The following is a 26,641-nucleotide window of genomic DNA, read 5'->3' as shown; positions in this document are numbered from 1 at the left end:
AGATGTGTAAATATATATATGCTAATAGAATCAGGAAATATCAGTACTGTGGTTCACAGGATTCCTCTGAAATATTTGGAATTATCTCCCCAGCCATATATAAAATATTTTTAGATACATACTAAACAAGCTACTCTAATATGTTTTGGAGCCCAGTAGTAAGCAATAGATAGGTAAGAGACATTTCTGTGGAATCTTTCTTCAAGGAGAGATACAGGTAACACAATAGGAAAACATTAACAGATGTTTTACATGGGCTGCCTCCCGTGACAGGTATTTCTTTAAGATCGTCTCACGTAGATTAATATTTTAAACCCTTTATTGAGTATAATATAGATATAGAAAAGCCGTAAGCATAGAGGTTAATAAAATTTCACAACTCTACACACCCATGTATCTGACAATTAGGATTTAAATATAGAGATATGGCTGTCCTTTCAAGACCTCTATGAATATGCATTTGGGAGTAGTTATTGGCAAGAGTTAGCCAATAATTTGAAACTACTGCATGTCCAACCATGCCTTTCTCAGTAAGAAGCAAAGAAAAAAAATTGTTAGTTTAATCTGACTAACACAGTACTCATAAGAAATAGACTACCTTTTAGTGTTCTGTTATGCATAGATTTGAAAGTCTTCCTTATAAGTCCCCATACTACATGATTTTCATTTGAAGTTGTTAGTTTTTGAATTAAAATAATGTCTCTGGAAAGTAAGTATTTTAGGAGCTGGAGAGATGGATCAGCAATTAAGAGCCTTGCTCTTCCAGTGGAACCAGGATTGATTCTGGAGACCCACTTGGAGGCTCACAACCATCGATGGATGACTCTAGTAGCAAGAATTCCAACACCTATTTTAGTTCTCATTTTATGTTGCTTCATGGACAATTTCTCTCATTTCCAAATCATCTCTTTTATCCAGAAAACCATGGCTTGTATCACTCAACATCACAGCCTCCAATCTAGCCCCTTCCCAGTGATGCCCTGTGCCATTTTCTTAGCCTGTATGTGTAGTTACATTTTTGGTTTACACTTGTATTATTGTTGAAGGATTTGAGGAAAAAAGGTGTCCTGGGGGAGAAATCATGTTCCAACAGCTGAGGTGCGCAGGTATGTTTTGTAGTAGAAAAATTTCTGTGATAAATATTTGGATTCTCTTCAAAATAACAATATTTTAGACATCTGAGATTCCAAGGGAAGAGATCAAACACACACTAAATTGTTAGGCTTGGAGGATGCATGTTCACAGGGAAGAGAAAGACGAAGAAAGGAGCTGTCGTGGAAAAATGAAGGCAACACAATTTTACAGGGAAACAAGTAAATCAAGCTCAACTTCAAGGGAAGGTATCAGCTTCTCTTTGAACACCAGTGAGTCCTTACCTGATGATGTGTTTCTCAGACTCTGGCCTCTCTATGAGGGCAGTCAGAATCATACAAGTTTTCAATCCCGAAAAAAATCTATGTGGGCAACTAAAAGCACTTTTGTTTTACACTTCCTATTTTTCACTCATTTTCATTTTAAAACAGCATTGTCGTGAATATAATCTTTTGTGGTGCTCTTTGTTCTCTCTCCTTTGGAGCAGGAAGGGTGTTTGGGATAAAGCCAGAATGTAGCTGGTACAATGTTTTCCTAGTTCTTATTCTTGATTTGTCCTGTGCATTTCAGAGGTACATTTTTATCTTTAACATTCCTGAATTTATTTACATTCTGTGTATTTGTGGCTTAAACTGTTCTGAAGGTCAGTATTTATGACCCAAGATATAATTTTTCATTATTTTTCTGATTTCCTTCCATTCTTTCTTTCCTTTTCCCATCCTTCTCCTCCTCTTCCTTTCCTCCTACCTTTTTCCTTCCCTCCTTCCATTCCTCCTGTCTTCCTTGCTTCCCCTGTTCTTTCCTCACACACAGGTTTTCTCCCTTTCCCATAACTGAAAGTAGAACAGTTAGAACATGATATCTGCTATCACTTATATTTATCACTGAAAATTAAATTGCCCCAACGCATGTGGGTATAACTCAGTGACTGAACAAACATTTCATGTACTGTCACACTGTCACAGTTCGGTATGGCAATTACATTATCATTTGCCCTGGGTTTTTTTTTTGTTTTTGTTTTTGGTTTTTTTTTTTTTTTTTCTTTTTCTTTTTTAGACAAGTTTTTACTCTGTCAGGTTGGCTTTGAACATCCAGTCCTCCTGCTTTTGCCTCTGAAATTCTGAGATTAAAGACATGAGTCATCATGGCCAGGCCAATGTGTTGTTTGTTTATGTTTGTGTGTGTGTGTGCATCTTTTGCCCACCTCACCCATGGGGTGGGGTAGGAGCACCTGATTCAAACTCTCACATAGCTAACTATGATCAGAAGGCACTTTCAGCAGTTTATTCTTTTACAATGTATTTTTCTCTTTCTCCATACTTGAGAAAGAAAGTTCCTTCTAGTCTGAAGCCAAAATTGTGGGAAAAAACATTCAAGTCTAAGCTCACTCAAACATACCACAGTAATGTGCCTTAAAATGGTTCAACCCATGGCTGAAGAAGCCAAGAACTGTAGAGGTGACGTGACTACTGCTGCTTCTTTAAACCAGTGTAATTTCTCACCACATTCTAAATACTTATCCTCATATCCACAGAGAAGCATAAGTCTCTCCTGCAGCCTTCATCAAAGAAGCTTCTTTTTACCAGGAAAACCTTTTACAGAGAGCCACAACTGGTCAACAATCAGAGTAACAAACCATGGGATACTAGCTCAAATAGATACATCTATAACACAATTGCTGTTTCTGCAAAATTGAATACTGAAAAGGATGGCTGAGGGGTGAAGGTTGTATGAGCTAAAGGGCTATGATGTCTGCTGAGAAGGATTGAGGGACAGGACATGAGAAGAGGTTGGGGAAGGAAAGGAAAGGAGAAATTATGTAAATAAAGCATGCCTATGAAATTCTCAAAGAAAAGATTGTTCCAGCTCAGACCCATAGAACCCATACAGGAAGATCTGCATAAGGCATTCATATGGTCCCGAGCCTTTCCTCTCTAGACGTGTTCCTTGAGTAATGCTGGAGAGGGAAGGGCTTAAACACTCTTCTAGGCTGTCGTCATGCATTTTTAGCAGCATGAAACACAGAAGGGTCAGTAATGTTACATGCAGAAACTTTCTTCTTGGGTTTTAATTGTAAAAGACCATCCTACTAAGAACATAAGGTTGGGGAACTGAAAGGGGAAAGCTTGGAGTCATTGTTTACTGCTGTGCTGATGGATCTCTTACTTGTCACATTAGTTAATTGTTGGTTGTATGAAAAGGACAATAATCCTACATTAATTTCATATGTGAAAATTCCACAGAAATAGTTTATGAGTGAACTATAGGGGATGTCTACTTTATATTGGATGTGAATGGCTTTTTATTAGACTGCTAAGTGTATGCACGAATCCATGGATGCTTAAATTTTAAGAATTTTGATTTTTCTTCCAAAGCAACTATGACTTTGACTTTGCATAGTATTTCTCTTTGTAGTATTTTTTTCCTTTACTGATTTTTAGATAAGTTTTAATGATTATTTTTTCCTCTCTCCATCTTGCTTTGTCTCTGTTTCTCTCTCTGCCTCTATCTCTGTCTGACTCTATCTATTTATCTATCTATCCATCTATCCATCTATCCATCTATCTATCTATCTATCTATCTATCTATCTATCTATCTATCTATCTATCTATCTATCTATGTGTTATATGAAGGAGTGCCCATATTTATAGAGGTTATATGTATTGAATACCCTGAAGTTTGAGTTACAAATAAGAAATAGTCAGTTGTTGGACATTCGTGGTTAGAAATGAAACTGGTTCTTTTTCAAGAGCAGAACCTTCTCTCCACTAACCTAACTTAAAATATTTTTTCTTCCCAGAATCATGCTGGGAAAGCTCCACAGCTCTTCTCTAAGTTGTGGCTTAATTATGTATGGGGTCTTTTTTTTTTTTTTTCACTCCTTCCAATGTGGTGTTTTTGTTTTGTTTTGTTTTTGTTTTTTGTGGGTGGGGTTGGGAGTTCAATTTGTAACTGAAGCAAGCCTAGAATTTGTGAATTTGTGATTTTCCTGCCTCACTCTCTAAACTTAGGGATTATGGGCAGATGCCACAATACCTGGTAGAATGAAGTTTTTTAATCCATCACCTTTTTGTTGTTGTTGTAGTTATTGTTCATGTTGTCTTTAATTTCCTGCATATTTTGATTTTCTACTTTTTGATTTAACATCTGAGTATATTGCCCTTTCACCTCAAGTCATATTTTTGACTGGCTAGGATATCTTTATTTATCCTTGTCTGTTTCTTTTTATTTTAAACAATCTTTTTGCCTGTGAGTGAAACATAATAATTTGCAAGAACATTTTATTATTTGTCTAATTCAGGATTTTTTTTTAATAAAATGTAACAGACCCAAGTATCATCAGGCATGATTTACTCCACCCGGGCAGCTCAGACCCTTACTTGTTTTCGCTCTCCCCTCCTGACTTCAATCTCCACTTGCCTTCTTATGAGGACATTGCTGAGAGGAGCTGGCAGCGGCGTGAGGAGGGTGTGAACAGCACCTAGCCAAGAGAGCGTCTGCAGAGGCCATCCTGTCCCTGATCTAGATAGGAGCCTGGAGGCCTGTGCCAGACAGTGCTGGGGCAGCAATCAGCGTGCTGACCAAGATATCCGGACCAACCCCACTGCTTTCAAGGATAGGGAGTGCCACCCTGAACGGGTTGTCATCTGAACAGCTCTGCTCTTCCAGGCCTCTCGGGAAAATGGCTGATCTGTAGTGTGAAGCTGAATTTCTCCATTCCCAAGCCCTCGGAGCAGCTCTGAAACTTCAGCTTGAGTGAAAAGCAATAAATAATGAATAATAGTAATAACAAACATACCCTTTTTTTTTCCGAGACAGGCTTTCTCTGTGTAGTCTTGCCTGTCCTGGGCTCACCTTTTAGACCAGGTTGGCCTTGAACTCACAGTGATCTGCCTGCCTCTGCCTAACTATGAAACCCAGAGGTCAGCAAAAGGAACCAGGGAGAACTGTCAAGATAGAACCAAGCAACTGGCAAGGACTTTATGTAACTGACTACTGATTGTCAGAAGAATAACAATGAATAGGAAACATTTAATTTTAAGTTGTGATTTTGAGCTTAAGAATAATAATTCACTGATACACTGATAGTGTGGTCTCTCCAGAGATTCAGATTGTGGAGAAGAGCATATATTACAGAATCAATTTCTGACCGAGAGCCCGGCCAGAGAGACAAGGAAGCCACAAAGACATGCATAGTGGTTTCCAATGCACGTTCAGCTTCTGATTCGTTTAACTTCTAAGGTAGAAATGCTGGAAGAACCTCACAGAATAACACAAGATTTGGAAGGAGAATAAAAGGCAAGGGTATCAGGAAGGTGCAGTCAGGGAAGATGTCTCTCTTCTTTGATGAAGAATTAGCAAGTCCAGATTAGAAGTGCTCACCCAGTTCCACAAAGAGGAAATAAAAGTAAAAGGTAGATTTCTAAATAATTAACAAACTTTCTGAATTCTAGCAACACTGAAAATTTACATTTCAATAAATGAGATGAGGACTGAAAAACTTTTTTTTTTAAGAGAATTTTGAAGATGGTACAGATGTTAGGTGAACTTGCTGCTCTTGCAGAGGACAGGTTCCATTCCTTGTATCCACAAGGCAGCACACAAACATCTGTGACTGCAGCTCCAGAGGACCTGACACCCTTTTCTTGCCGCTTTGGGCACCAAACATGCACATAGTTGACATACATACATATAGGCAAAACACATAAAAGAATAAAAAATTTAAAGATTAAGGAGTTTTAATCATGCACCCTAGGTTTGTGTCTTACATTCTGTGTAAACGAGATTGGCCATGAGTTAGCTAGTCTTACAAGCCACATGGATTCCAGATGACACTAGCCCACCCAGTTATAGGCAATACATTAGACATCTTACCTTCTCTTCATCTAAGATATAATTCACTGATTAAAACAAGATATTTTATATACACTCAGTTTTCTGTAATTGTTTTGCCAGCTTGTTTGGTTATTCTTTTTGAGACGGTCTAATATTCTATAACCAAGGCCAGCCACCTACCAGCAGCAAGGCCCCTGTTTCAGTTTCCTAAGCACTGATGTCTAAGCAACAATGTCATTGCTCCTTGCTGTTTCAAATGTAACAGTTTGCTCTAGGTTATTTCAAGTTGACAGTTAAAGGTAACCACCAAAGATGACTTTATATTATATTTGTGCCTCAAGTAGGTTATCTTTAGTGTTCTTTAATTTACTATATTTTTTAGCTTTTCATGAGTTTTATGTGTTTAATGATATGTCATCTAAAATCATTATATAACATCAGAAGTAAAATAAAACTGAAATTACAAATGCATTGCCTTATAATCAGAATTATGTAAGTTTTGAAAAAAGAATTATAGTTTTCATGAAAATAAATTCTCATAAATTTAATTTTTATGATTGGATTCACTCCTTACTATTTTTAAGACCATTTCTCATAGAATGTCCTACATTTTATAGCAAATATTTAATTTCTTTACCTATTGTAAATGATAGAATGTAAAGAAAATGTTAGCTAATTCTAGAGAACCTGTAAACTCCTATAATATTTTTAGGTTTCTAGGAACATCCTTAATGATTTTTACTTATGAATCTCAGTAATTTTCTTGTATGTGCACATGTGTGTTTCTATATGGACTGGCATGTTTGTAGGTCAGAGGACAATTTGTGGGAGTTAGTTCACACATTCCACCATGTGGGTTCTGGGCATCAAAGGCGAGTCATAACACTTGGCTGAAGATACCATTATTTCGGAGTCACCTTGCCGGCCCTACTTTCTTTGTAATATTGCATAGGCATTTTCCGTTCTAATGCTCGGTCTTTATGCTACATGAATTATGTTACAAAAATGTTACTTCTGATTGCAATTGTAACAGTATAAGTGAATGAGACAACTAGAACGGCCATGTCTGTGCACTGGGAAGTTTTAACATTGGTGTGCACTAACATGTAAGTTATAGCATAGCAACTAAGTATAGTTTTAAGTTTCTGTTTAAACTACCACAAGGCTTCCAATGATAAACATACACCATTTTCAACTTCCCACGGTTTCATGTAAGAATTACTAACAATGTAATTCAAGACAACATTGAGGGGTCAATAGGAGGGCTATTGTGTGTATCCCTATTTACCTTTATGTCAATAAGTCAGCTCTGCTTCAGGAGTCTGCATGGGTAGAAGATTAGTTACATTTTTATAATTCATTTTCTTGGATGCTGTGGAAGGACAATGCTCTATCTATCTATCTATCTATCATCTACCAATTTATGTATCTGTATGTCTATCATCTTTTTATTTTTCTATCTCTATCTTTCTATCTCCTATTATCTATTATAACCTATCATATATCTATCTTTACCTATGTATGTTTCTAACTACCCATTTGTCTATCATCCATCATTATCTGTCTATCCCTCTCTTATAAAGATGTTGATGATGTAGTTAATGAGAATTATGATGACCATTTTGGTAATGATTACTTGACTGATAGATCTAGGAAGAAAGATATTTTGGCTATTTTATGTAGAGATATTTAGTGATTGGAAAATATTACCAGTTCAGGCACTCAACATAATTGTTATACTTTGTCAAATTAATTATTTATATAGATCTTTTAGTCACACTTTCAGTATTTATGGAATTTATCAAGCAAAGTGTTACAAGTCCCAGAGCCACAATGCTTAGAAAAGAGAAAGTCTTTTACTCAACCAAATTCAGAAAATAGTTATTTCCAAGACCCTTTATGAATTACATAAAGTTATTTTTAAAACACCGGCACTATCCCCTTCTCCTTACATATATTTTTAAAAGATTTGTTTTGTTCGTAAGTATGCTTGTGTTGGGTGATGGTGGTAAGGGTGCCTGGGAAGTCCAGAAGAGATTATCAGGCCTCCGGTATGGAACTTGCAGAGTGCCATGAGCCGCCTCACTGTGGATGCTGGGGACCATGGTCTCTGCAAGAGTTTTTAGGCACTTTTAACCACCGAGCCATTTCTCCAGCTCCACTGTCCAAACTGTACCTGTTGCATCTTGGACCTTCTGGGGCCTTTCAGATTCTTTTGATGATTCTATCATGGAGCAGAATCTGTAAACTAATAGATTGATATGTATGTAAGGCACTAATATTTAAATACTTAAAGAATGACAACTTGAGCAGAAGTCACCACCTCACCTAAGATGATTAGTATATTTTAGATTAATGTTTGTCTTTAAGATCATTATAACTATGCCTTGTATATTTATTCAAAATATCAACTAACCCTTTAAAAATTGTAATAAATGAGGGATAAAATATTAATATTTCCACTGTGAGGAAAGTCTACTACCTTTATTAAATGCAGAGGCAAATATTGCCTAGGTTTATCCAAATTAAATGTAACAATTAAAATGTTCTCTTTTGGTACTTAAGAAAGCTTCATTGAGGAATACTGGGTACTTCTTCATTGTATGACCACATACACAATATATTAATGTATTTTAGAAGAACAGTTGTAACTATTACTTATTTGATTTTCAGATGCAAAAGTTCATGCTTACTACAGCACAATTGCATGAAAGGTGTAAAAGCTAGAATGTGCACTCAGCATTGTAGAACTGCTGCTAATTTTTCTTAAACCCCACATCTTTTTGGAATATATTTGAAATAAGTACTGGGACAAACTGATCTTGTCCTTTCCTTTCTTTTGTATAGTGCAGCAGCTCTTTATTGGCGTGCCACTCTAATCTTAATCACTCTGACTAGCTTTGCTGAGGTTGCAGCAGCAGCAGTGATAATACTCATTGTAAAAAGAAAAAAAAAAAAGAGTGACAAAGCACTGCCTGCCTTTACTAGCCTGTGCCTTATACCCACATTACTTTATTTTTCCTGCCACTGTAATCTGTATTCCAGTTAATAATTTAGTGCTAATCATCTTCTTATCTTCAGAAAAGGAGAGTCTATTTTGAATCTCAAGGTAACTGACCTTGAAAGCAAGTTTAATATATGCAGATTTTGTAGCACTCAAAGCTTTTTCACAGTGAATTTCTTCTGTCTACCTGGGTCTCAGTGTGCAATCCTCAACTGTCTCAACGTCTCAACTGATTTAATCATAATATGCATTCAGTATTTCTTAGTTTTGAATTGTATCTGTATTCACATATTTTGTTACAAATAATAATATTATGGTTATGTACAAGTGGAAAAATATATTTTTTGGGAGGCTAAAGCAGGGTAATCAAGAATTCAATACTAACTTGGGCTACAACAAGTGATCCATGCCATCAGCAAACATGTAAAATATCCAATTAAATAAAACATTTGTGTCATATTACTACTGATACAGAGAAAAACGACATCTCTTTCAATCAACTCTGTTGTTTCACAAAGTAACTGTGTGTCCCCAGTCTGTTTTGATTAACATTACTATCAAATGACATTTTCTAGAATTGTGTGATTATTCACTTTGGCCAGAGGGGAAAAAATGAATTAGGTATAAAAAAAAAGGTTTAAGCTAGTCCCTGAGATCAAAGTTTTTGATCTGCAAAACATTAGTTGAGAAATGACCTATGAGATAATTATAACATTAAAATAATTCAAAATATATTTAAACAGGTATAAGAATTTAATTTACATTTACAAAAGATCCACCAATGTTAAGGCAGGGTATTCAGTATATAACACATGATTATTCATGATAACAACAATAACACTAATAATAAAACAGTAACACACTTTTTGTAATGTTAGAAGAGATTGTGGTATACACGCTCTAAAGAGTTGACAGTTGTGATTCTTCTGCATGGGGTTTACTAGACCAAAGACAAAGAACATGAGAAGGAAAAGGTGCTTCTGTTCATCTAAAAAATGATACATATTCTGAACTTTATATAAAAATTAACGTTCTTTTAAAATTAAGCCTATCATTATGGCTAGTGTCAAATTTGTTCATGTATCAATGATAGTTATTTTTATTTCAAGATAAACATTTAAATTTTTGTTTGTCTTGGCTTTTTTTGCAATTTACTTTTTTTTCTCAAACTTAAGAAGAAAAAAGCTTTTTATTTCAAAAGAAAAATAATTTAGTTAGTACAATACTAGCAAGAAAGTACAGTAATTTTATTAAGTTTTTTATGAGAAGTGAAAAGTTGAAAGTTGTTTTTCTTTTAATTAATACATCATTTTGCTGAATAGATTTTATCAACTGTTGTATTTTTTTGTTTTCAATGGAAATTACTTTGTATTTGTGTATGTTATTACTCGCTTTCATTTCACTTTCAGTGATTGTATTTGTGTAGTTTTCATACTGGTAAAATAGAATATGGAAATAATGAAAATTACAGATATACTTTAGGGAATAAATTTAGAGGACAAATTTTACTAACTATACTTGAAAATAAAATGTTTTTATGTAGATATTAGCATCAAAATTGCTTTCATAAAAATGTTCTAATGAAAATAACCTTGATTTTTATTAGCTTGTTTTCTATTTTAAATCACACTATGAAGGAATGATTAAATCGAATATAAAGTATAGAACAATTTAACAGGTTTAATAGTCTTACAGATAAGATAGAAATGTTTCTGCTATTATCTTGAGAGTTGGTAGTGAACCGAGTTTTCTTCTTTAAGCAGTACACAATTTTCACCTCATTATGTTTCCTTATAGACAGACAAATAATGTATTCTTTAAGACAGTTCATAGAATCATTCCTTTGTGAAAAGCATTTCTAAAAATCTTTGATCACACTAAATTCAGTTGACAGCTACAGTCACTATTCCTTTCAGAGTGACTGACCTGACCAGAGCTCAGCGAATACTCATTTTAGCTGACAGAACACTAGGTTCTCCGAAGGAACAGTAGGTATTTTTCAACCCTCGAACTGATACTGAAAAGTGGGCTTCTTTAAAAGGGATTTACTGGCCAGAAGCAGAATCAAAAGGATCTCTAAGGACCCAGATTTTTTGGCTCTGTTGGTGGTCTCCTTGTGGTGCTCTTGTCCCCTCCAGGTCTTGCAGGAGGCTTACAGAGACCAATGCTCCAACCAAGGACCTAGACTCCCTTCTCAGGTGTAGCCCATAGGCAACTCAGTCTCAGTTGCCTAGTAATGGGAAAAGGGACTGTCTCTGACATGGACTCAGTGGCTGGCTCTTTGATCACCTCTTCGTGGGAGGAACGGGGCCAGCCTTGCCAGAGGAAGACAGTGCAGGTAGTCCTGATGAGACCTGATAGGCTGGGGTCAAAAGGAAGGGGAGTAGATTCTCCCCTATCAGTGGACTAGGGAAAGGTCATAGGGGGGAGAAGAGGGAGAGAGGGTAGGACTGGGAGGAGAAGGAGGGGGCTACAGCCAGGATGCAAGGTGAATAAACTGTAATAAATAAATAAAATTTTAAAAAGAAAAAAAAATAAAAGGTTCTCTATGAGTCCGATGTCACCTAATTGACTTAGTGAGCTCCAAGCCAGTCAGGATGACTGGAAGACCAGGTCTCAAAAACAGAGAACAGGTAGCGAAGGCTCAGATACACTATCACTTATTTCTCATGTTTTTGGGTGCAGATAAAGCTTGTGTGCTTCTAGTTTGCAAAATGTATGGTATGTACTCTCAGTGCTGATGTGATCATCCTCATCTCTGTGTGCAAGTGATTTCCAAACTTTCAGGGCTCAGCAGTTGTGTTCATACACCTAGCTGAATGGAGGGGTCAGTAGCATTGGTCCTATCTCCTTGAATATAATGCTCTTTTTCCTTTTAATTAAGCCTTTAAAGTAATCTAGTGTAGCCTTGATGATTTTTCTCCTACCTTTCCTAAAAAACAAATGACTTTTAATGTGAAACCATGTAAGCAAACATTTCACTTTTGTGTATTTAAGGTCAATGTAAAATTTATTTTGCAAGTTTATTTTGCCAACTAATGTCATCAGCATATTTTCTAAATTATTTGAACCCTATACTAATGTTTGAATGGAAAATAAAAGTAAAACCAAAGAGTATGATACTTATCTTCATTATGATACATATCCGCTCAAACTAATAACTTTTAAAACCCTTTTCTTTCATCTTTCCTTTCCTCCTACCATGCTTTTATCTTTTATTGGTAATCCATAATCACTGTTGAATGGAAAAAAAAAACAAGGAAAGCCAGATAGCAATACTTATTTTGGTTATGATTAATAATCATCTGCTCAAAAATAATAGCTTTTCCTGCCTTTTATTCATTTCATTTCTCCCTTCCTTCCTCATTCACCCCCTTCCAGCTTTCTTGTTACCCTTCATGCCCCCATCCTTCTCTTTAAATGAATAAAAATATTCTGAATAGGGTCAAATAAATTTTAGAAATAGAGAATGAGGACTCTTTTTGAATATGCTTGTAAGCTAATTTATAGGCACAAAGAATTGCAAATTAAAACCAACACAAAAAGAATACTTTGATTTAGGGTTAACTCCCATGATTGAGACGTTTAGTTTCATTAGAGGACGTAGCAATTATTATCCAGGTTGGCTACAACTCACAATTTCACACAATTAAAGAGAATTGATTGTATTTGATATCTAGGATGTTTCCTTCATTTTTTGTTGTTGATTTATTTCATAATGTATTAACAGCATTTTTAAAAAAATTAATAAGAGTAAATTTTCTACACTCTAGTTCAAAATGGGTTTAGTAAGTGTGTGACTTTTCTCCTTTATAAACCAAGAGAAATACTATGGAACTGGGTAAAACTAAGTCTAATTAAGTACACTAAATATTTTCTAAAACTGTAGAGGCATCCATATTTAAATTGCTTCATAGGTAGTTTTTACTTTTACCTCTGTTTATAAAAATACTGGAAATTGAGGATAGTTTGTGGAATTAAAAAAAAAAAAGCAGAGTTTTAGCAAGACTCATTGTGAGTCTTGGGTGTATAAGCAAAGAGTAGCAAGTCCACTTGTGTACCTCAAGGAGAAAGGCACATTCATTCCATTCTCATGATTCTCTATTCTACTTCTTTGTTTAATTATTTGAAAAAAACAATAGCAGTCCAAGAACGATAAAAGTAAAGATTATACCTTTTTTACTTTTTAATAAAAAAAAAAATGGCTGGAGCAGCTTCCTTTTATAAATTGGGGCTGGTTGGATCCAGTGGGTGTGCCCACTTCTGACATCATTAGGAAGGCAATCTGCACCTGAGGAGATGGGGCCACCATGTTGGATCTGTGCTAGCTCTTTGATTTTACTCTGTGAAATGCAGAGAATCGTTTACAATCACTTGGGTGGGAAACACTTTTTCTCTTGGAAGCCAGCTCCGACAAATGTGAGCAACTCTTCGAAGACCTGTGCTCAAACACGTCTACCCTGAAGAGGAATGCCCTTGTCTGATTGTCACATTCACCATGGAAACAGGATAGTGGGGAACAATTATAAAACTGTAGGGTTACTATCCTGAGCTATATTCGTGTTGTTTTTAGTATTGGCAGTGTTATAAACAAAGATTGTACTCATATCTCTCTGTGTGGGTTAGTTATTATGTAGATGAGAAAGTCTGAGGGCACACAGCCCTTTGGTTCCCATGGGAACACATCCCTATTACTTACAAGAGGGAACCACTTCATATAAATAAAAAGCATAGTATTTCACTTGCTGCCCCTACACCAAAATATAATAACTTTGTTTAACCTTCATTAAAAAGTTCTTAATTTTATACCAATTACTAGTTGGAGTATGGAAATAACACTGATTATGAGAACAAAGAGACTGCTCCAATGATCACTCTAATTTGGTATATTTGGTTAACATGACTTATCTTTTCCTCACAGTACTTCACATGTTTTCAGTTTGTCTTAGTATTCCATAATTTTTTATTAATTGCAACTCATATACTTGGCATCTCAGCTGTAGCCACCTCCCTCCCTCTTTTCCTCCCATTCCCCTCCCCAAGCCCAATGATAGGAAAGATTCTTCTCCCCTTCCCTCTGACCCTAGTCTATCAGGTCTCATCGGGACTGGCTGCATTGTCGTCCTCTGTCGCCTCGTAAGGCTGTTCCCCTCAGGGGGAGGTAATCAAAGAGCCAGCCACTAAGTTCGTGTCAGAGACAGTCCCTGTTCCCATTACTAGGGAGTCCATTTGGACACTAAGCTGCCATGGGCTACATCTGTGCAGGGGTTCTAGGTTATCTCCATGCATGGTCCTTGTTGGAGTGTCAGTATCAGAAACGACCCGTTTGCCCAGAGCTCCTGTCTCCTCCAAGTCTTTCTGTCTTCCCCTTCTTTCTTAAAATTCCCTGCACTCTGCCCAAAGTTTGGCTATGAGTCTCAGTATCTGCTTTGATACCGTGCTATGTAGAGTCTTTCAGAGGCCCCCTTTGGAAGGCTCTTGTCCTGTTCCCTGTCTTCTCCTACTTCCAATGTCTATCCTGTTTGCCCTTCTGAATGAGGTTTCATCCTCTTCTCTGGGGTCCTCCTTTCTATTTAGCTTCTTTAGGACTATAGATTTCAGTATGTTTATCCTATATTATATGTCTAATATCCACTTATAAATGAATTATGTACCATGTATATACTTTCACGTATATACTTTCTGCTTCTGGAGTACCTTGCTCAGGATGATCTTTTCTAGTTCCCATCATTTGCCTGCAAATTTCGTGATTTCCTTGTTTTTAATTGCTGAGTAGTATTCCCTTGTATAAATGTACCACAATTTCTGTATCCAGTCCTCAGTTGACAGACATCTGGTTTGTTGCCACATTCTGGCTATTATGAATAAAGCTGCTACAAACATGATTGAGCAAATGTCCTTGTGTACTTGAGCATCTTTTGGATATATTCCCAGGAGTGGTATAGCTGGATCTTAAAAACACACTATTCGTAATTGTCTGAGAAAGTGCATGATTGATTTCCAAAGTGGTTGTACAAGCTTACATTCCTTTCCATGGAGGAAGGTTCTCCTTTCTCCACATCCTCTCTAGCCTGTATTGGCACTTGAGTTTTTGATCTTAGCCATTCCGATGGCTGTAAGGTGAAATCTCAGGGTCATTTTGATTTACATGTCCCTGATGACTAAGGATGTTAAGCATTTCTTTCAATGTTTCTCTGCCATTCGATATTCCTCTATTGAGAATTCTCTTTTTAGCTCTGTACCCCATTTGTAAATTGTATCACTTGATTTGTTTGTCTTTAACTTTTTGAGTTCTTTATATATTCTAGATATTAGCCCTCTGTCAGATATAGGGTTGCTGAAGATTCTTTCCCAGTCTGTAGGGTTCATTTTGTTCTGATGACAGTGTCCTTTGCTTTACAGAAGCTTTCAGTTTCATGAGGTCCCATTTACTGATTGTGTTATTAGTGTTCTGTTCAGGAATTTGTCTCCTGTGCCAATGAGTTCAAGCCTCTTCCCCACTTTTTCTTCTAACACATTTAGTGTGTCTGGTTTTATGTTGAGGTCTTTGATCCACTTGAACTTTAGTTTTGTGCAGGGTGATAAATATGGATACATTTGCATTTTTCTACATGTAGACATCCAGTTAGACCAGCACCATTTGTTGAAGATCCTGTATTTTTTTTTCCATTGGATGGTTTTGGCTTTGTCATTTATCAAGTGTCCGTAGATATGTGAGTTTATTTCTGGGTCTTCTATTCGAGGCCAGTGATCCACTATTCTGTTTCTATGCCAGTACCATGCAGTTTTTATTACTATTGTTCCACAGTACAGCTTGAGATCAGGGATAGAGATAGAAAATCTGTTGTTGCACAGGATTGTTTTAGCAATTTGGGGGGTTTTGTTTTTCCATATGGAATTGAGAATTGTTTTGTCAAGTATTGTGTTGGTATTTTGATGGGAATTGCATTGAATCTGTAGATTGCTTTTAGCAGGGTGGCCATTTTCACTATGTTAATCCTAATGATCCATGTTCATGGGAGATCTTTCCATCTTCTGATATCTTCTGCAGTCTCAGTCACTGAGCTTGGAGGTTCCTGCTTGGGGCAACCACTGAGGCCTTACCAGGCAGGGAGGCCCATGTCAGGGCCAACCATGGTGGCCTCTGAGGAATAGGGAGGCCGACGCTTGGGGCAAGGGGAAGTACAGGGAGGTTGAATATTTGCCATTCTCATTCCTTGAGATGTCCACTGATGACCTCGACCCAAACTGTCCCGCTCATGGGTTGAAGCCTCTTGCCCAGGAAGCCTCAGTGTGGATATTCCTACTTCAGCTGCCTCTTCACTAACCAATTTCAGAGTTTCGGATCTTGTGTCCTCAGATGTGGTGCGAGATGATTGCTGCCATCTTGGACTCTCAGTATTCTATAATTCTGTGGGGAAATGTAATCGTATGGCAGAATATTCACATAAGTAGGAAATTTATTTATAATATTAAATTACTACAATCTTTAACAAATATAGGATATAAAATTAAATAATAATGGAATAGTATTCTTTTTAAAAAATAAAATCAATAAACGTATTTTCAGAAGTAAAATATTGACATTGAATGCTAACTTCTAAATATTTCCTGAACTCAGAATGTTTCTTTACATATAAAAAAATGTGTCTTTATATGACACATATAAAATATGCTATGTTATATGTGTTGAAGTTGATCAGAATATATAAACTCACACATAGCTTTATGTGGTTAACGCCTAGGATGTAATTAGATAAAGTCAAAATAAACAAATCTTTATTCACTGGGCTGTGGCCATGTTTCTGGCTCTACCTACCAGAATTTGCAGTTGTGGAGTGACATGATAGTAAGTTGATAGTTTGAGAGGATATTGCGCTGGTCATACTGACACTCTGCCTGTACACTGCTAGAACACATCATAAATCCCAATCTCACAAATTATAAATCTGTTTTACTCCAAAATAAACAGTGTCAGTTTTATTGTACATATAAACGGCTCCTGACCCTGTTACGTGTTCAGTGTGTTAAGTGACAGGTTACAGTTTTAGGTTACCTAATTGTAAAAGTCATAGGAACTTGCCTTTTCAAAATATGTGGTATGTGCTTTGCAGTTCCTCATGTGCTCTGCCATCCATGACAATTTTGGGATCAATCCTGACAGGGACTCCTGTCTGACTTGAATCCTTCTCTAAGTGACGTCATTTACTGTGAGCTGGGAAATCAATTTGGAAGATCATGTTAGTCTACTAAGCACTTCAGATAAGGCAATTCCACGAAGCATTCCAAGATTATCACAAGGAATGGCTCTCGTATGTCATAAAATAGTGACATGGCCTGCTGAAGGAGTTACAGTTTGACAGCCCCTCCCACAGAAGCCCTAAAGTCACCCAGTGACAGTTAGCTCTGGCTAGCACTCACAGGTTGAAAGCTTCACAGTTGGCACACCCTGGCCGTGCAGAGCCAGTCGTATGTGCGTCTCTCAACCGATGATGAGGGTTTCAGAGCCGATTCTAGACATGGACATGGGAAACTACAGCGAAGTTTTGGACCCAACTTACTCAACTTTGGAGTTTGACACCATGCAGATTCTTTACAGTTCCAACGGTGAGTTCTCATATGCTTATATGGTAGAGAAATAAGCACAAGAGGCAGAAATGGAGTTCTGTGAAGGTCTGGCTTAGCTACATTGCTGAAGAATCCAAGAGTTGTGTTTAAGGCCACAAATCTAAAGCTTTCTGTACATCATCACAAAATTCAAAGTCATGTTGCCATAGCTGTTTGATATTAGAGTTACAATAGCTTATATTTGTGTTATAAATTTACCTCAGAATTATATATATAGGCCAGTTGGGGTACAGAATTTCAGAGGCTGTTTTATTTGCTGTACATCAGAGTGACAAGTAATTTTTACAGATTGGCCTTGAAAATACATTTTCTATACAGTATGTAAAGTGGATTATGGACAGCTTTACATAGGATGCTGGGGGGTGGACGTGGTCTCATGTTCATTTTATCATTTCTAATACCCCATTGCTGTTGATGAAAAGCTACACTTAAGATTATTGTGTGGTCTTTTCACTGGCCACAGATATAAAAAGAAATAAATGTTTGTATTGTTACCTCAGTCGACAGGCTAATGTTTAGCTCCACAGAACCAGTGGCTTTTATCTACTGTAACATTTTAACTTTAAATAAGACACAGATTGTTTGGGGTTTGGGTCTTTTATGTAATACTGTTTACTATTCACTCAGAATGTAGATTTCTTTTTCTAAGTGGAAAGCTTATGCAAGACAGGTTGTAACTGTTCTACCTTTCAATTATAATATTCTATGGCCAAAGTGTATATCTGTGTGCATGTGTGTCTCTGTATGTACTTTTATTGTTCAGGACTGGTAAATCATCTCAAGATTATCTTAATATTCTGAACTGTGAGCTTCATTTATATTTTCAATAAGCAATAGCTTAACAGTGGGGAGACATTTAGAAATTGAAAACCCAGTTCTGTAATTTAACACAAATACAGAGAGAAGCTAGAGTGTAATTTGTAGGAAGACAGAGTTTTGATAAAAGATATTCAGTATTCATTTCAATAGAATCAGAGTTTGAATAAGAGACCACAGATTCATAAGCAGTAGGTACAGGTGTACCCTATGTATGTACTGTATTTATCAGTGTGAACTAAAATGATTCACAGTCAGAGCTATGTGTATGGAAGTATCTAATGTGCTTATTTAGAACATTGTCACTTGCACGTAAATATGGCATTAATTTGTTTTTGATATTTTAATGTTTTCCAGCAGAGACAATTGATTCCAGGCATTTCTTTTTAAAATATTTTTATTATTTAAAACAATATTTAAATTTAAATATATTTAGACAATTTTCTTCTCCTCTCCCAAGTCCTTCCACAGCCTCTGCTGCTCCCTGTCCACCCAACTTTAAATTCCTCCTCAGAGAACAAAATAAAAATAAAAACCCAATATAACTATAAAACCCCTCAAAACCAAGAAACCAAAATAAAACAACACCCAGAAAGAAAAAACAAAACAACAGCAGCAAGCCCCCCACCACACGGTAGACAAATAAAAACACACAAGAAAACTGTGGAATCCACTATATGAACCAACTACTCCTGAACCGGAGGCCTTCCTAGCAGTGGTTGGCATACCCCACTCCATTGGAGAAAACTGATTTTCCCTCTCCCAGTGAGTGTAAGTGATAGTTCAGTTGTTAAGTTTTATGCTAGTGGCTAGGTTTTCATTCACTTTTTCATTCATTTTTTTTTTTAACTATAGCAAAATAAAACATAATAAGATAAAACAAAACTTTCACATTGAAGTCAGACAAGACAAACCAACAGAAGGAAAAGAATCCCAAAAGAAGGCAAAGAATCAGAGACCGGCTCATTCACATCCTTAAAAATTCCATAAAAGCAATGAACTTGAATTTGCAATATATATATATATATATATATATATATATATATATATATATATATATGTAGAGGACTTGGTACAGACCTGTGCAAGCTCTGTGCTTTCTGCTTTAGTCTCTGTGAGTTCTTATGAGCCTTGCTCAGTTGATTCAGAGGGTCCTTCATCCTCTTTGGCTCTTACATTTTCTTTTCCTCCTGTGAGCTCTGAGGGGCGAGATTTGATGGAGACATTCCATTTACAACTAGGTGCCCCAAGGTCTCACATTCTCTGAGTAACATCTGGCTGTGATATTAGATACTTCTGACTTCCATAATGCTAATACCTTGTTAATGTTATAGATTTTTTTTTAGCATTTATAATCTACATTTTATGATCTCACATATTTTATTAAAGTTTTTTAACTTTATGAAATTACAAATCACAGTAATTGTCTATTCAAAAGTATTGTGCATTCATATGTAGAGTGTGTGTAATATCACATAATGTAATTAGAGATATAATAGTGGTTTATTATTATTCCTATAGTATATATTTAGTTTAAGTGTAATTATTATTTTGTTCTTGAACCTATGTTATTCTGCCTAATAGGCAAGTGTTTTGTCATTGAGCAATATTCCTATTCAACCGTTCAATTTTTACTATAGTGCCTTATGCATTTAATATCTTTGAGTACATTGGGATTCATAAAATATTTTCAACAACATCAATTCATTAAATAAATATTTATATAGTGAAAACATACATGTGCATGTATATGGACTTTTATAAAGGGCTGAGTGAGGCAGAAGATCCACTGGAAGGGAGAATTCAAGTTCTCTTCCAACTGTTGTGATATATATATATTTTTTTCTCTTAAAACTGTATTAGGTGTTCCACTGTCGTTGGGTACAGTTCTAAGAGGTAGGAAACAGAAAGATGAGTAAAACAGATGAATTCTCAGACATCATTATGTTGAAATTCTCTGTGTAAAAGTGGGTTTGTGAGTCATGCCACTAGTAGTACAGTTCCAGGAAACAGTAACGTAACGTAAAATAATGGTAGTTTGTAGAACTCTAGGCTCTTCTCGAAGGACAGTTGGGAGATGAATGTCTTTGAGCTCTCAAAGAAGATTTGTACAAAATGTGAGAAGTGATTAAAAAAAAATAAAACCTTAGAATTAGCTTTAATATAGGCTTGGAATTCCAGGAACCTCTGAAAAGGACGGTTGATGAAATCAGGTTTCAGAGAACACGAAAAGGCAGTAGGCATGAGAACAATGAGGAGAATGGTGCTGTAACAAGCAGTGGCGTGTGCCAGGCAGAGCCCTTCAGGGTGCAGATCACTGTAGGTAATGGTGAACTAATTGGCTTTATGCTTTCTGTGAGTCACGGTGGCATTGATGGGCTGTCATGAAGTCGCTGTCTGATAGAGAATAAAGGAGGAATACAGATGATAGTTTGAAAATTAGATAAAAAGTTATCCTAAGAACAGTTGGAAAGGATGATGTTGGTGGATTATAGAAGGCTATGCTAAAAGTGAAAAGTGGGATAAATACTTATCTTACATATAGGATAATAGAAATGTAAATGTGATAGCAAGAATCCATTAAAGACACCTAAAACTTCATCATGCATGTGGAACCATTGACTTTCATGATCAGGACTGAAGGAGGCAGAAAATACACTGGAAGAAAAAACAGTTAAGGTCTCCTTTCAACTATTATGCCTACTAGACTTTGAAATAATATCCTTACAGCTTCTTAAGCCTTTAAAACTGTATTCCATGATGTTGTCATAAAATCTGAACAAAAAACCTGAGGTTTTTGTTATCATTTAGTTGATATCTGACGTCATGAGACCGCATGAGCTTCTCTTGAGAAAGGTTGTAGTTCACTGATTGAGCCCAATCATAATCCAAAATTCAGTGATGAGAAATATTTGACAAGCTGAGGAGGATGGCCCCAGCACTTGAACGGAAGCACCGGTAAGGGAAGCCCTGCAAAGCAAAGGATGGCGTACCAGTGAACATCAGAGCACTGCAAAAAACACTTAGCTGCGCTGACTCTTCTCATCTTTCCTCTGCAGACAGCGCTGCCCCGGAGACCACCAGTATGAACACTACAGAGGGTAGCGTCAACTGTCTCTGTGCGATATGTGGAGACAGAGCAACAGGAAAGCACTACGGGGCGTCCAGCTGTGACGGCTGCAAGGGCTTCTTCAGGCGCAGCATTCGGAAGAGTCACGTTTATTCCTGCAGGTAGCGGCATGCTCACCTTAGCAAGGTTTTCTTCACTCGGGTCTAAAGATGGCGTGGGTGACGTGAGGAAAGTAAACTTAGAGCTTTCCTATCTCCGTAACCCCGGAGAAAATTGCCAAGCTTCAAGAAAGTATACGGTTGTATGTGCAGTTCACTTTCACACCGGCAGTTCCATCCTAAAAACAATTTGAGACCTGTAAATGGGCATAAAGAAATTCACACACCTGCCACCCAGTTTAGAGCAATATAGTTGAACACTCAGGTGGACGCCTCCCTGGCCATCTTGTCATTGGCCTCAGTGTCCGAGGAGGAATCACCACCTAGAATTTAGTGTTAATCTTTTCCTTGTGTCTCTTTATTGTTTTACCACGTGTTCACCTGCCACTAAACATTGATTTAAATCTTTTTAAATGTTTCTGAAGGTGTATAGGTTGCTTTTTATTTTTTTTATATTTCTCTTCAGGGTCAGCAAATCCTGAATACTTTCTATAACATTTGTGAATGTTTTTGTTTATTTGTTAGACTGTAATTTTTTTAATGGAAAATGTAGGCAGCATTCTTCTATTTTGTGCCTCCATCAAGTTCTTGAACATGTCAGGAGCTTAACGATGGCTGTTGCTACCATCTATGAAGAACAGCAGTAAATTATTCTGTAGAGACGTCTCTAATAGGGTGTCCTCCCATTTCCCCAACTCTGCTGCGGTGTGAGGAAATGGTAATCTGCTCTGTTTCTCTATTGCTCTCTTAACACTGTACCATGATATCATCGCTGTCACCTTTATTTGGAGGTGTTTTCAAGGTTCCTCCACAGTACAGCATGTGTGTCAGTGTTTTATTCTTAATTCATAACAAACAGAGCTATTCTCTTGTGTGAGGTTTTTATATGCTCAACACCTTAGCATTTTGCTTACCAAAGAAAATGCTGCTCTAGCTATAGGGTTTCCTTTCTCTTAGGTATATGCACAGTTTGAAACATCTCTGTCCTACATGTAGCTCTGTGTTTAACTTTGTGAAAAACTGCCAAGCATTTTAGCAATGTAGCAGCAATATTTAGTATTCTAACCACAGGACATAAAGGTTTTACTTTTTAACATCTTCATCAACACGTGTATCTTACCCACAGTAGGCTTTTTAAAGGGAATAAAGGGGCACATCATTAAGGAGTTATATTCTCACTCCTTTTCTCGATACCTTGTAATTTGATATTTATGGTAAATCTCAGTCCAACATCAAGTCATTAAAATTAATAGCATAGAAACACTTAAGAGGAGATAACCACACAAATGAAGAGGTATGAATCATGAAACATGATTCATGTCCACTAGGCTGAAATCATTTAACAATAAACACCAAAAATTTATATGACAAAGATTTTAAAGCTAGGTTTAACTTTTTGTGACTCAGAATTATTCACACTGGCACAAACTGATGTAGTCATTCAACTTCATTTTATTATCAAGACAATCTGAGAGGTGACTGCCATGTTAAGTACCAATCACGAGATGTGAAATTTCTTAGGAATTTTTTTTCTTTCTTTTTTAAAATTTTCCTTATTATTATTATTTATCATAGTTTATTCACTTTGTATCCCTGGTGCATCCCCATCCTTCATCTCCTCCCAGTCCTTCCCCTCCCCGCCTAGTTCCTCCCTTAGTCCACTAATGGGGAGGTCCTCCTCCCCTGCTGTCTAACCTTAGCCTATCAGGTCTCATCAGGATTGTCTGGATCCTGTTTCTCTCTGTGGCCTACTTAGGTTACCTTGCTAGCCAGGTGGAAGTAATCAAAGAGCCAGCTTCTGAGTCCATGTCAGAGACAGCCTCTGCTCTCCTTACCAGGGAATCCCACATGGAGACTGAGCTGCCCATAGGCTACACCTGAGCATGGTGTCTAGGTCCTCTCCATGCATGGCCCTTGGTTGATTCATCAGTCTCTGGAGGACTCCCTGAGCCCAGATTTTTTGGCTCTGTTGGTCTACTCGTGGAGCTCCTGTCCCCTCCAGGTCTTACTATCTCCCCCTTCTTCCAAAGTTTGGCGATGACTCTCAGCATCTACTTTGATACCGCTGTGTAAAGTCTTTCAGAGGCCCTCTGTGGTAGGCTCCTGTCCTGTTCCCTGTCTTCTCCTACTTACAATCCTTCTCCTACTTACAATCTATCCTGTTTGGCCTTCTGAGTGAGGTTTCAGACTCTTCTCTAGGGTCCTCCTTTTTTGTTTAGCTTCTTTAGGACTATAGATTTCAGTATGTTTATCCTATATTATATGTCTAATATCCATTTATAAGTGAGTACATACCATGTGTGTCTTTTTATTTCTGGGTTATCTCACTCAGGATGATATTTTCTTGTTCCCACCATTTGCCTGCAAATTTCACAATATCCTTGTTTTTAATTAAACCCATCAGAATGACTAGGATCAAAAACTCAAGGGAGGACACATGCTGGAGAGGTTGTGGAGAAAGGGGGACCCTCCTCCATTGCAGGTGGGAATGTAAACTTGTACAACAACTTTGGAAATCAATCCTGCACTTGCTCAGAAAATTAGCAATAGTGCTACCTCAAGATCCAGCTATACCACTCCTAGGCATATATAAGAAATAGGCTGAACTATACAACAAGGACATTTGCTCAACTATGTTCATAGTAGCTTTATTCATAATAGCCAGAATCTGGACAATGGAGGAATGAATACAGAAAGTGTGGTACATTTACACAAAGGAAATTATTTTTATTCATGCTTTGTATTGAACCTGATTTGAGTGTAATTACTTAGTCTTACTGTTTGCTTCTCTGCTTTTTTGATAAATGACGGGTTTCTGTGAACTAATGTGTGCTTCTTGTTACAGGTTCAGTCGCCAGTGTGTTGTTGACAAGGACAAAAGAAATCAATGTAGATACTGTCGATTAAGAAAGTGTTTTAGAGCAGGAATGAAAAAAGAAGGTAATAGTAATAATAATGATGATGATAATTGCGATTATTGATGAAAAGTGATAACAATGTGCAAACATTCTCATTAATCACAATAGCCTATTTAATAAGCCCTGATTTCCCTCAGTACATTAATGGGAAATCTGTCAGGGGTCCTAGTTAAGGAATTTGGCCCAAGGACGTACAGCTAGTAAGTGGTGGAACTGTGATTATCTGCCCTGATATCTAAAGGCATCCTGTCCATAGGCGAAATCTATGTATAGATTAAAGCTATGAATATACTGTACACGGAATTTTCATTCTGAGGAGTGCTGGGGTATCTTTACTTATCTCGCGAACATCACCTATATATTATCTTTTTTCGCATTCCTCTATTTAAAAACATTCATGGGACATTGCTGTCTCCCAAACACTCTTTCAGATACTGATTTTTGAATTGCAAACATGATAGACAAGATAATCCTCCATCTTGAGACCCTCATATTCTATTCGGTAACAGAAGTAGTACAGATATGGTATTTAGTGTACACTGGTTTTATTTTTATCATGTTAAGTCGTCTCATTTTATCTTTTCTCATTCTGATATGGTTAGAGAAAACTACATTATACATCCCAAACATCTGGCAAGTTTAACAGCTGTAAGACCAAATACCTGTAATTTGTTCTGAGCCCATGTTTGTGATATGTAAAGAGCTGTTTTCTGACAAGCATATTACAAACTTTTTTTAAAAAGTTAAATCAAATCACAATACTGCAGAAACATAAAATATATTAAATACATATTTTCTCTTAACTCAATAATTTAAAATTATGGAAGTTTTTTTGGCTTTTATTGAGCTTCGCATCTCAGAAGAATATTACAAAAGTAAAGCTCTCTAAATTAAAGAGACGATTTATCCTTTCACAAATATGATATAGCTAATTTTCTAAAAGCTCCATTATGTAGTTGATAGGAATAAATACGTAATTTATCAATATCCTTTTCCCTTATTACTCAAAGATTACTTCTTTCCCTAATAAAACTCTAAACAACACCAAGCCTGCATTTCCTGTTTGAGTCTTGACAATTTACGAAATAAAATTACCTTTGAAAATAGTAAAATTACGTCTTCTACTGTTCATAAAACAAGTTTGATTTTACTAAATAGATCACAAAGTGACTTTAGAGTTTAAAAATTGATAATCTAACTTCAATAAATAATACATCTTCTTATTAGTATTAATTAAATGGAAACAAAAACATGGATTTATGTAAAAATTGAGAGCAGTGAAGGCATTGTAAATGTTTGTGATATGTTTCAGTGTTTTTGTAATGTATTATCATAATAAAGAATTTATTAAAAAAGAGGAACTTATTTTTTCATCCTTTCATATGGATTTCTACCTAAGTGGAAAACCATTAAAAATAAGCTACTAGTAAGTATGCTTTTTAAGATGAAATACTAAATAATTGAATCACCCTAAAGATGTCTCTTTCTTTAGCAAAAATGCCACTATTTTTTCTGCTAACTTAACAGATTTGCCACAATTAGGTCTCTGTGACATTCATGTAGAAATTTATGGATTTCTTTGCTGGAGAAAAATATTGGTAGTTTGATATCATCATATTTTTCAACAGAACTGATTATAACATAAGCCTAAGTACTTGAGGACCTCTTGTTTTTCTTGTCTCTGGTTAACAGAAGATCATTTTCTGTCCTGAGTATTCAAATTTGACTATGTTGATTAATTTATTTTTACATTAACATTCATGCAAATTTATGGGGTTTCTTGCCCCCTTTTTATTATGCTTAAAAGTTTGGTTTTCAATAAGTGTTTAGGACATGTGCATCATTTATTCTTTTCCTTCTGAATCAAGGAAGCAGATCTACCTCTCTCCTGGAGACATATTATTCAATGTACGGAATTATTTTATCTTTCTGTAAAACAGGTATTTAGGCCTCCATATTCTTAGATACCTCATATTATACAATGATTTCTGAAAGTAATGACTGTAAATATAGCTTTATTAAGGTCTCAGATTTGCTTAAAACCATCTTAACTACAACAAATTTACTTTCTCTTTTGGTATTATTTTATAGTTAAAAGAAAATAGGAATTTAAGCATC

At 36.3% G+C, this 26,641-nt stretch overlaps 1 protein-coding gene across 3 annotated transcripts in view; it reads left to right on the top strand.

The window, feature by feature from the left end:
- Hnf4g (hepatocyte nuclear factor 4 gamma) overlaps nucleotides 1-26,641 on the top strand; it is a 131,487-nt gene that overhangs the window by 86,824 nt on the left and 18,022 nt on the right. For 2 of the 3 annotated variants that reach the window (XM_060385805.1, XM_060385806.1), the window contains 2 exons: nucleotides 21,437-21,608; nucleotides 24,451-24,545. In XM_060385805.1, coding sequence (XP_060241788.1) covers nucleotides 21,463-21,608; nucleotides 24,451-24,545 — 241 coding nt within the window. In that variant the 5' untranslated portion in view covers nucleotides 21,437-21,462. Of the gene's footprint in view, nucleotides 1-17,350; nucleotides 17,541-21,436; nucleotides 21,609-24,450; nucleotides 24,546-26,641 lie in introns of those variants that run through there. The other variant, XM_060385804.1, reaches the window with a different exon arrangement.

The sequence above is a fragment of the Meriones unguiculatus genome, chromosome 6, assembly GCF_030254825.1.
Source record: "Meriones unguiculatus strain TT.TT164.6M chromosome 6, Bangor_MerUng_6.1, whole genome shotgun sequence".
NCBI lineage: Eukaryota > Metazoa > Chordata > Mammalia > Rodentia > Muridae > Meriones > Meriones unguiculatus.
The sequence above is the reverse complement of the archived record's forward strand: the minus strand, read 5'-3'. Positions and strand labels throughout refer to the sequence as shown.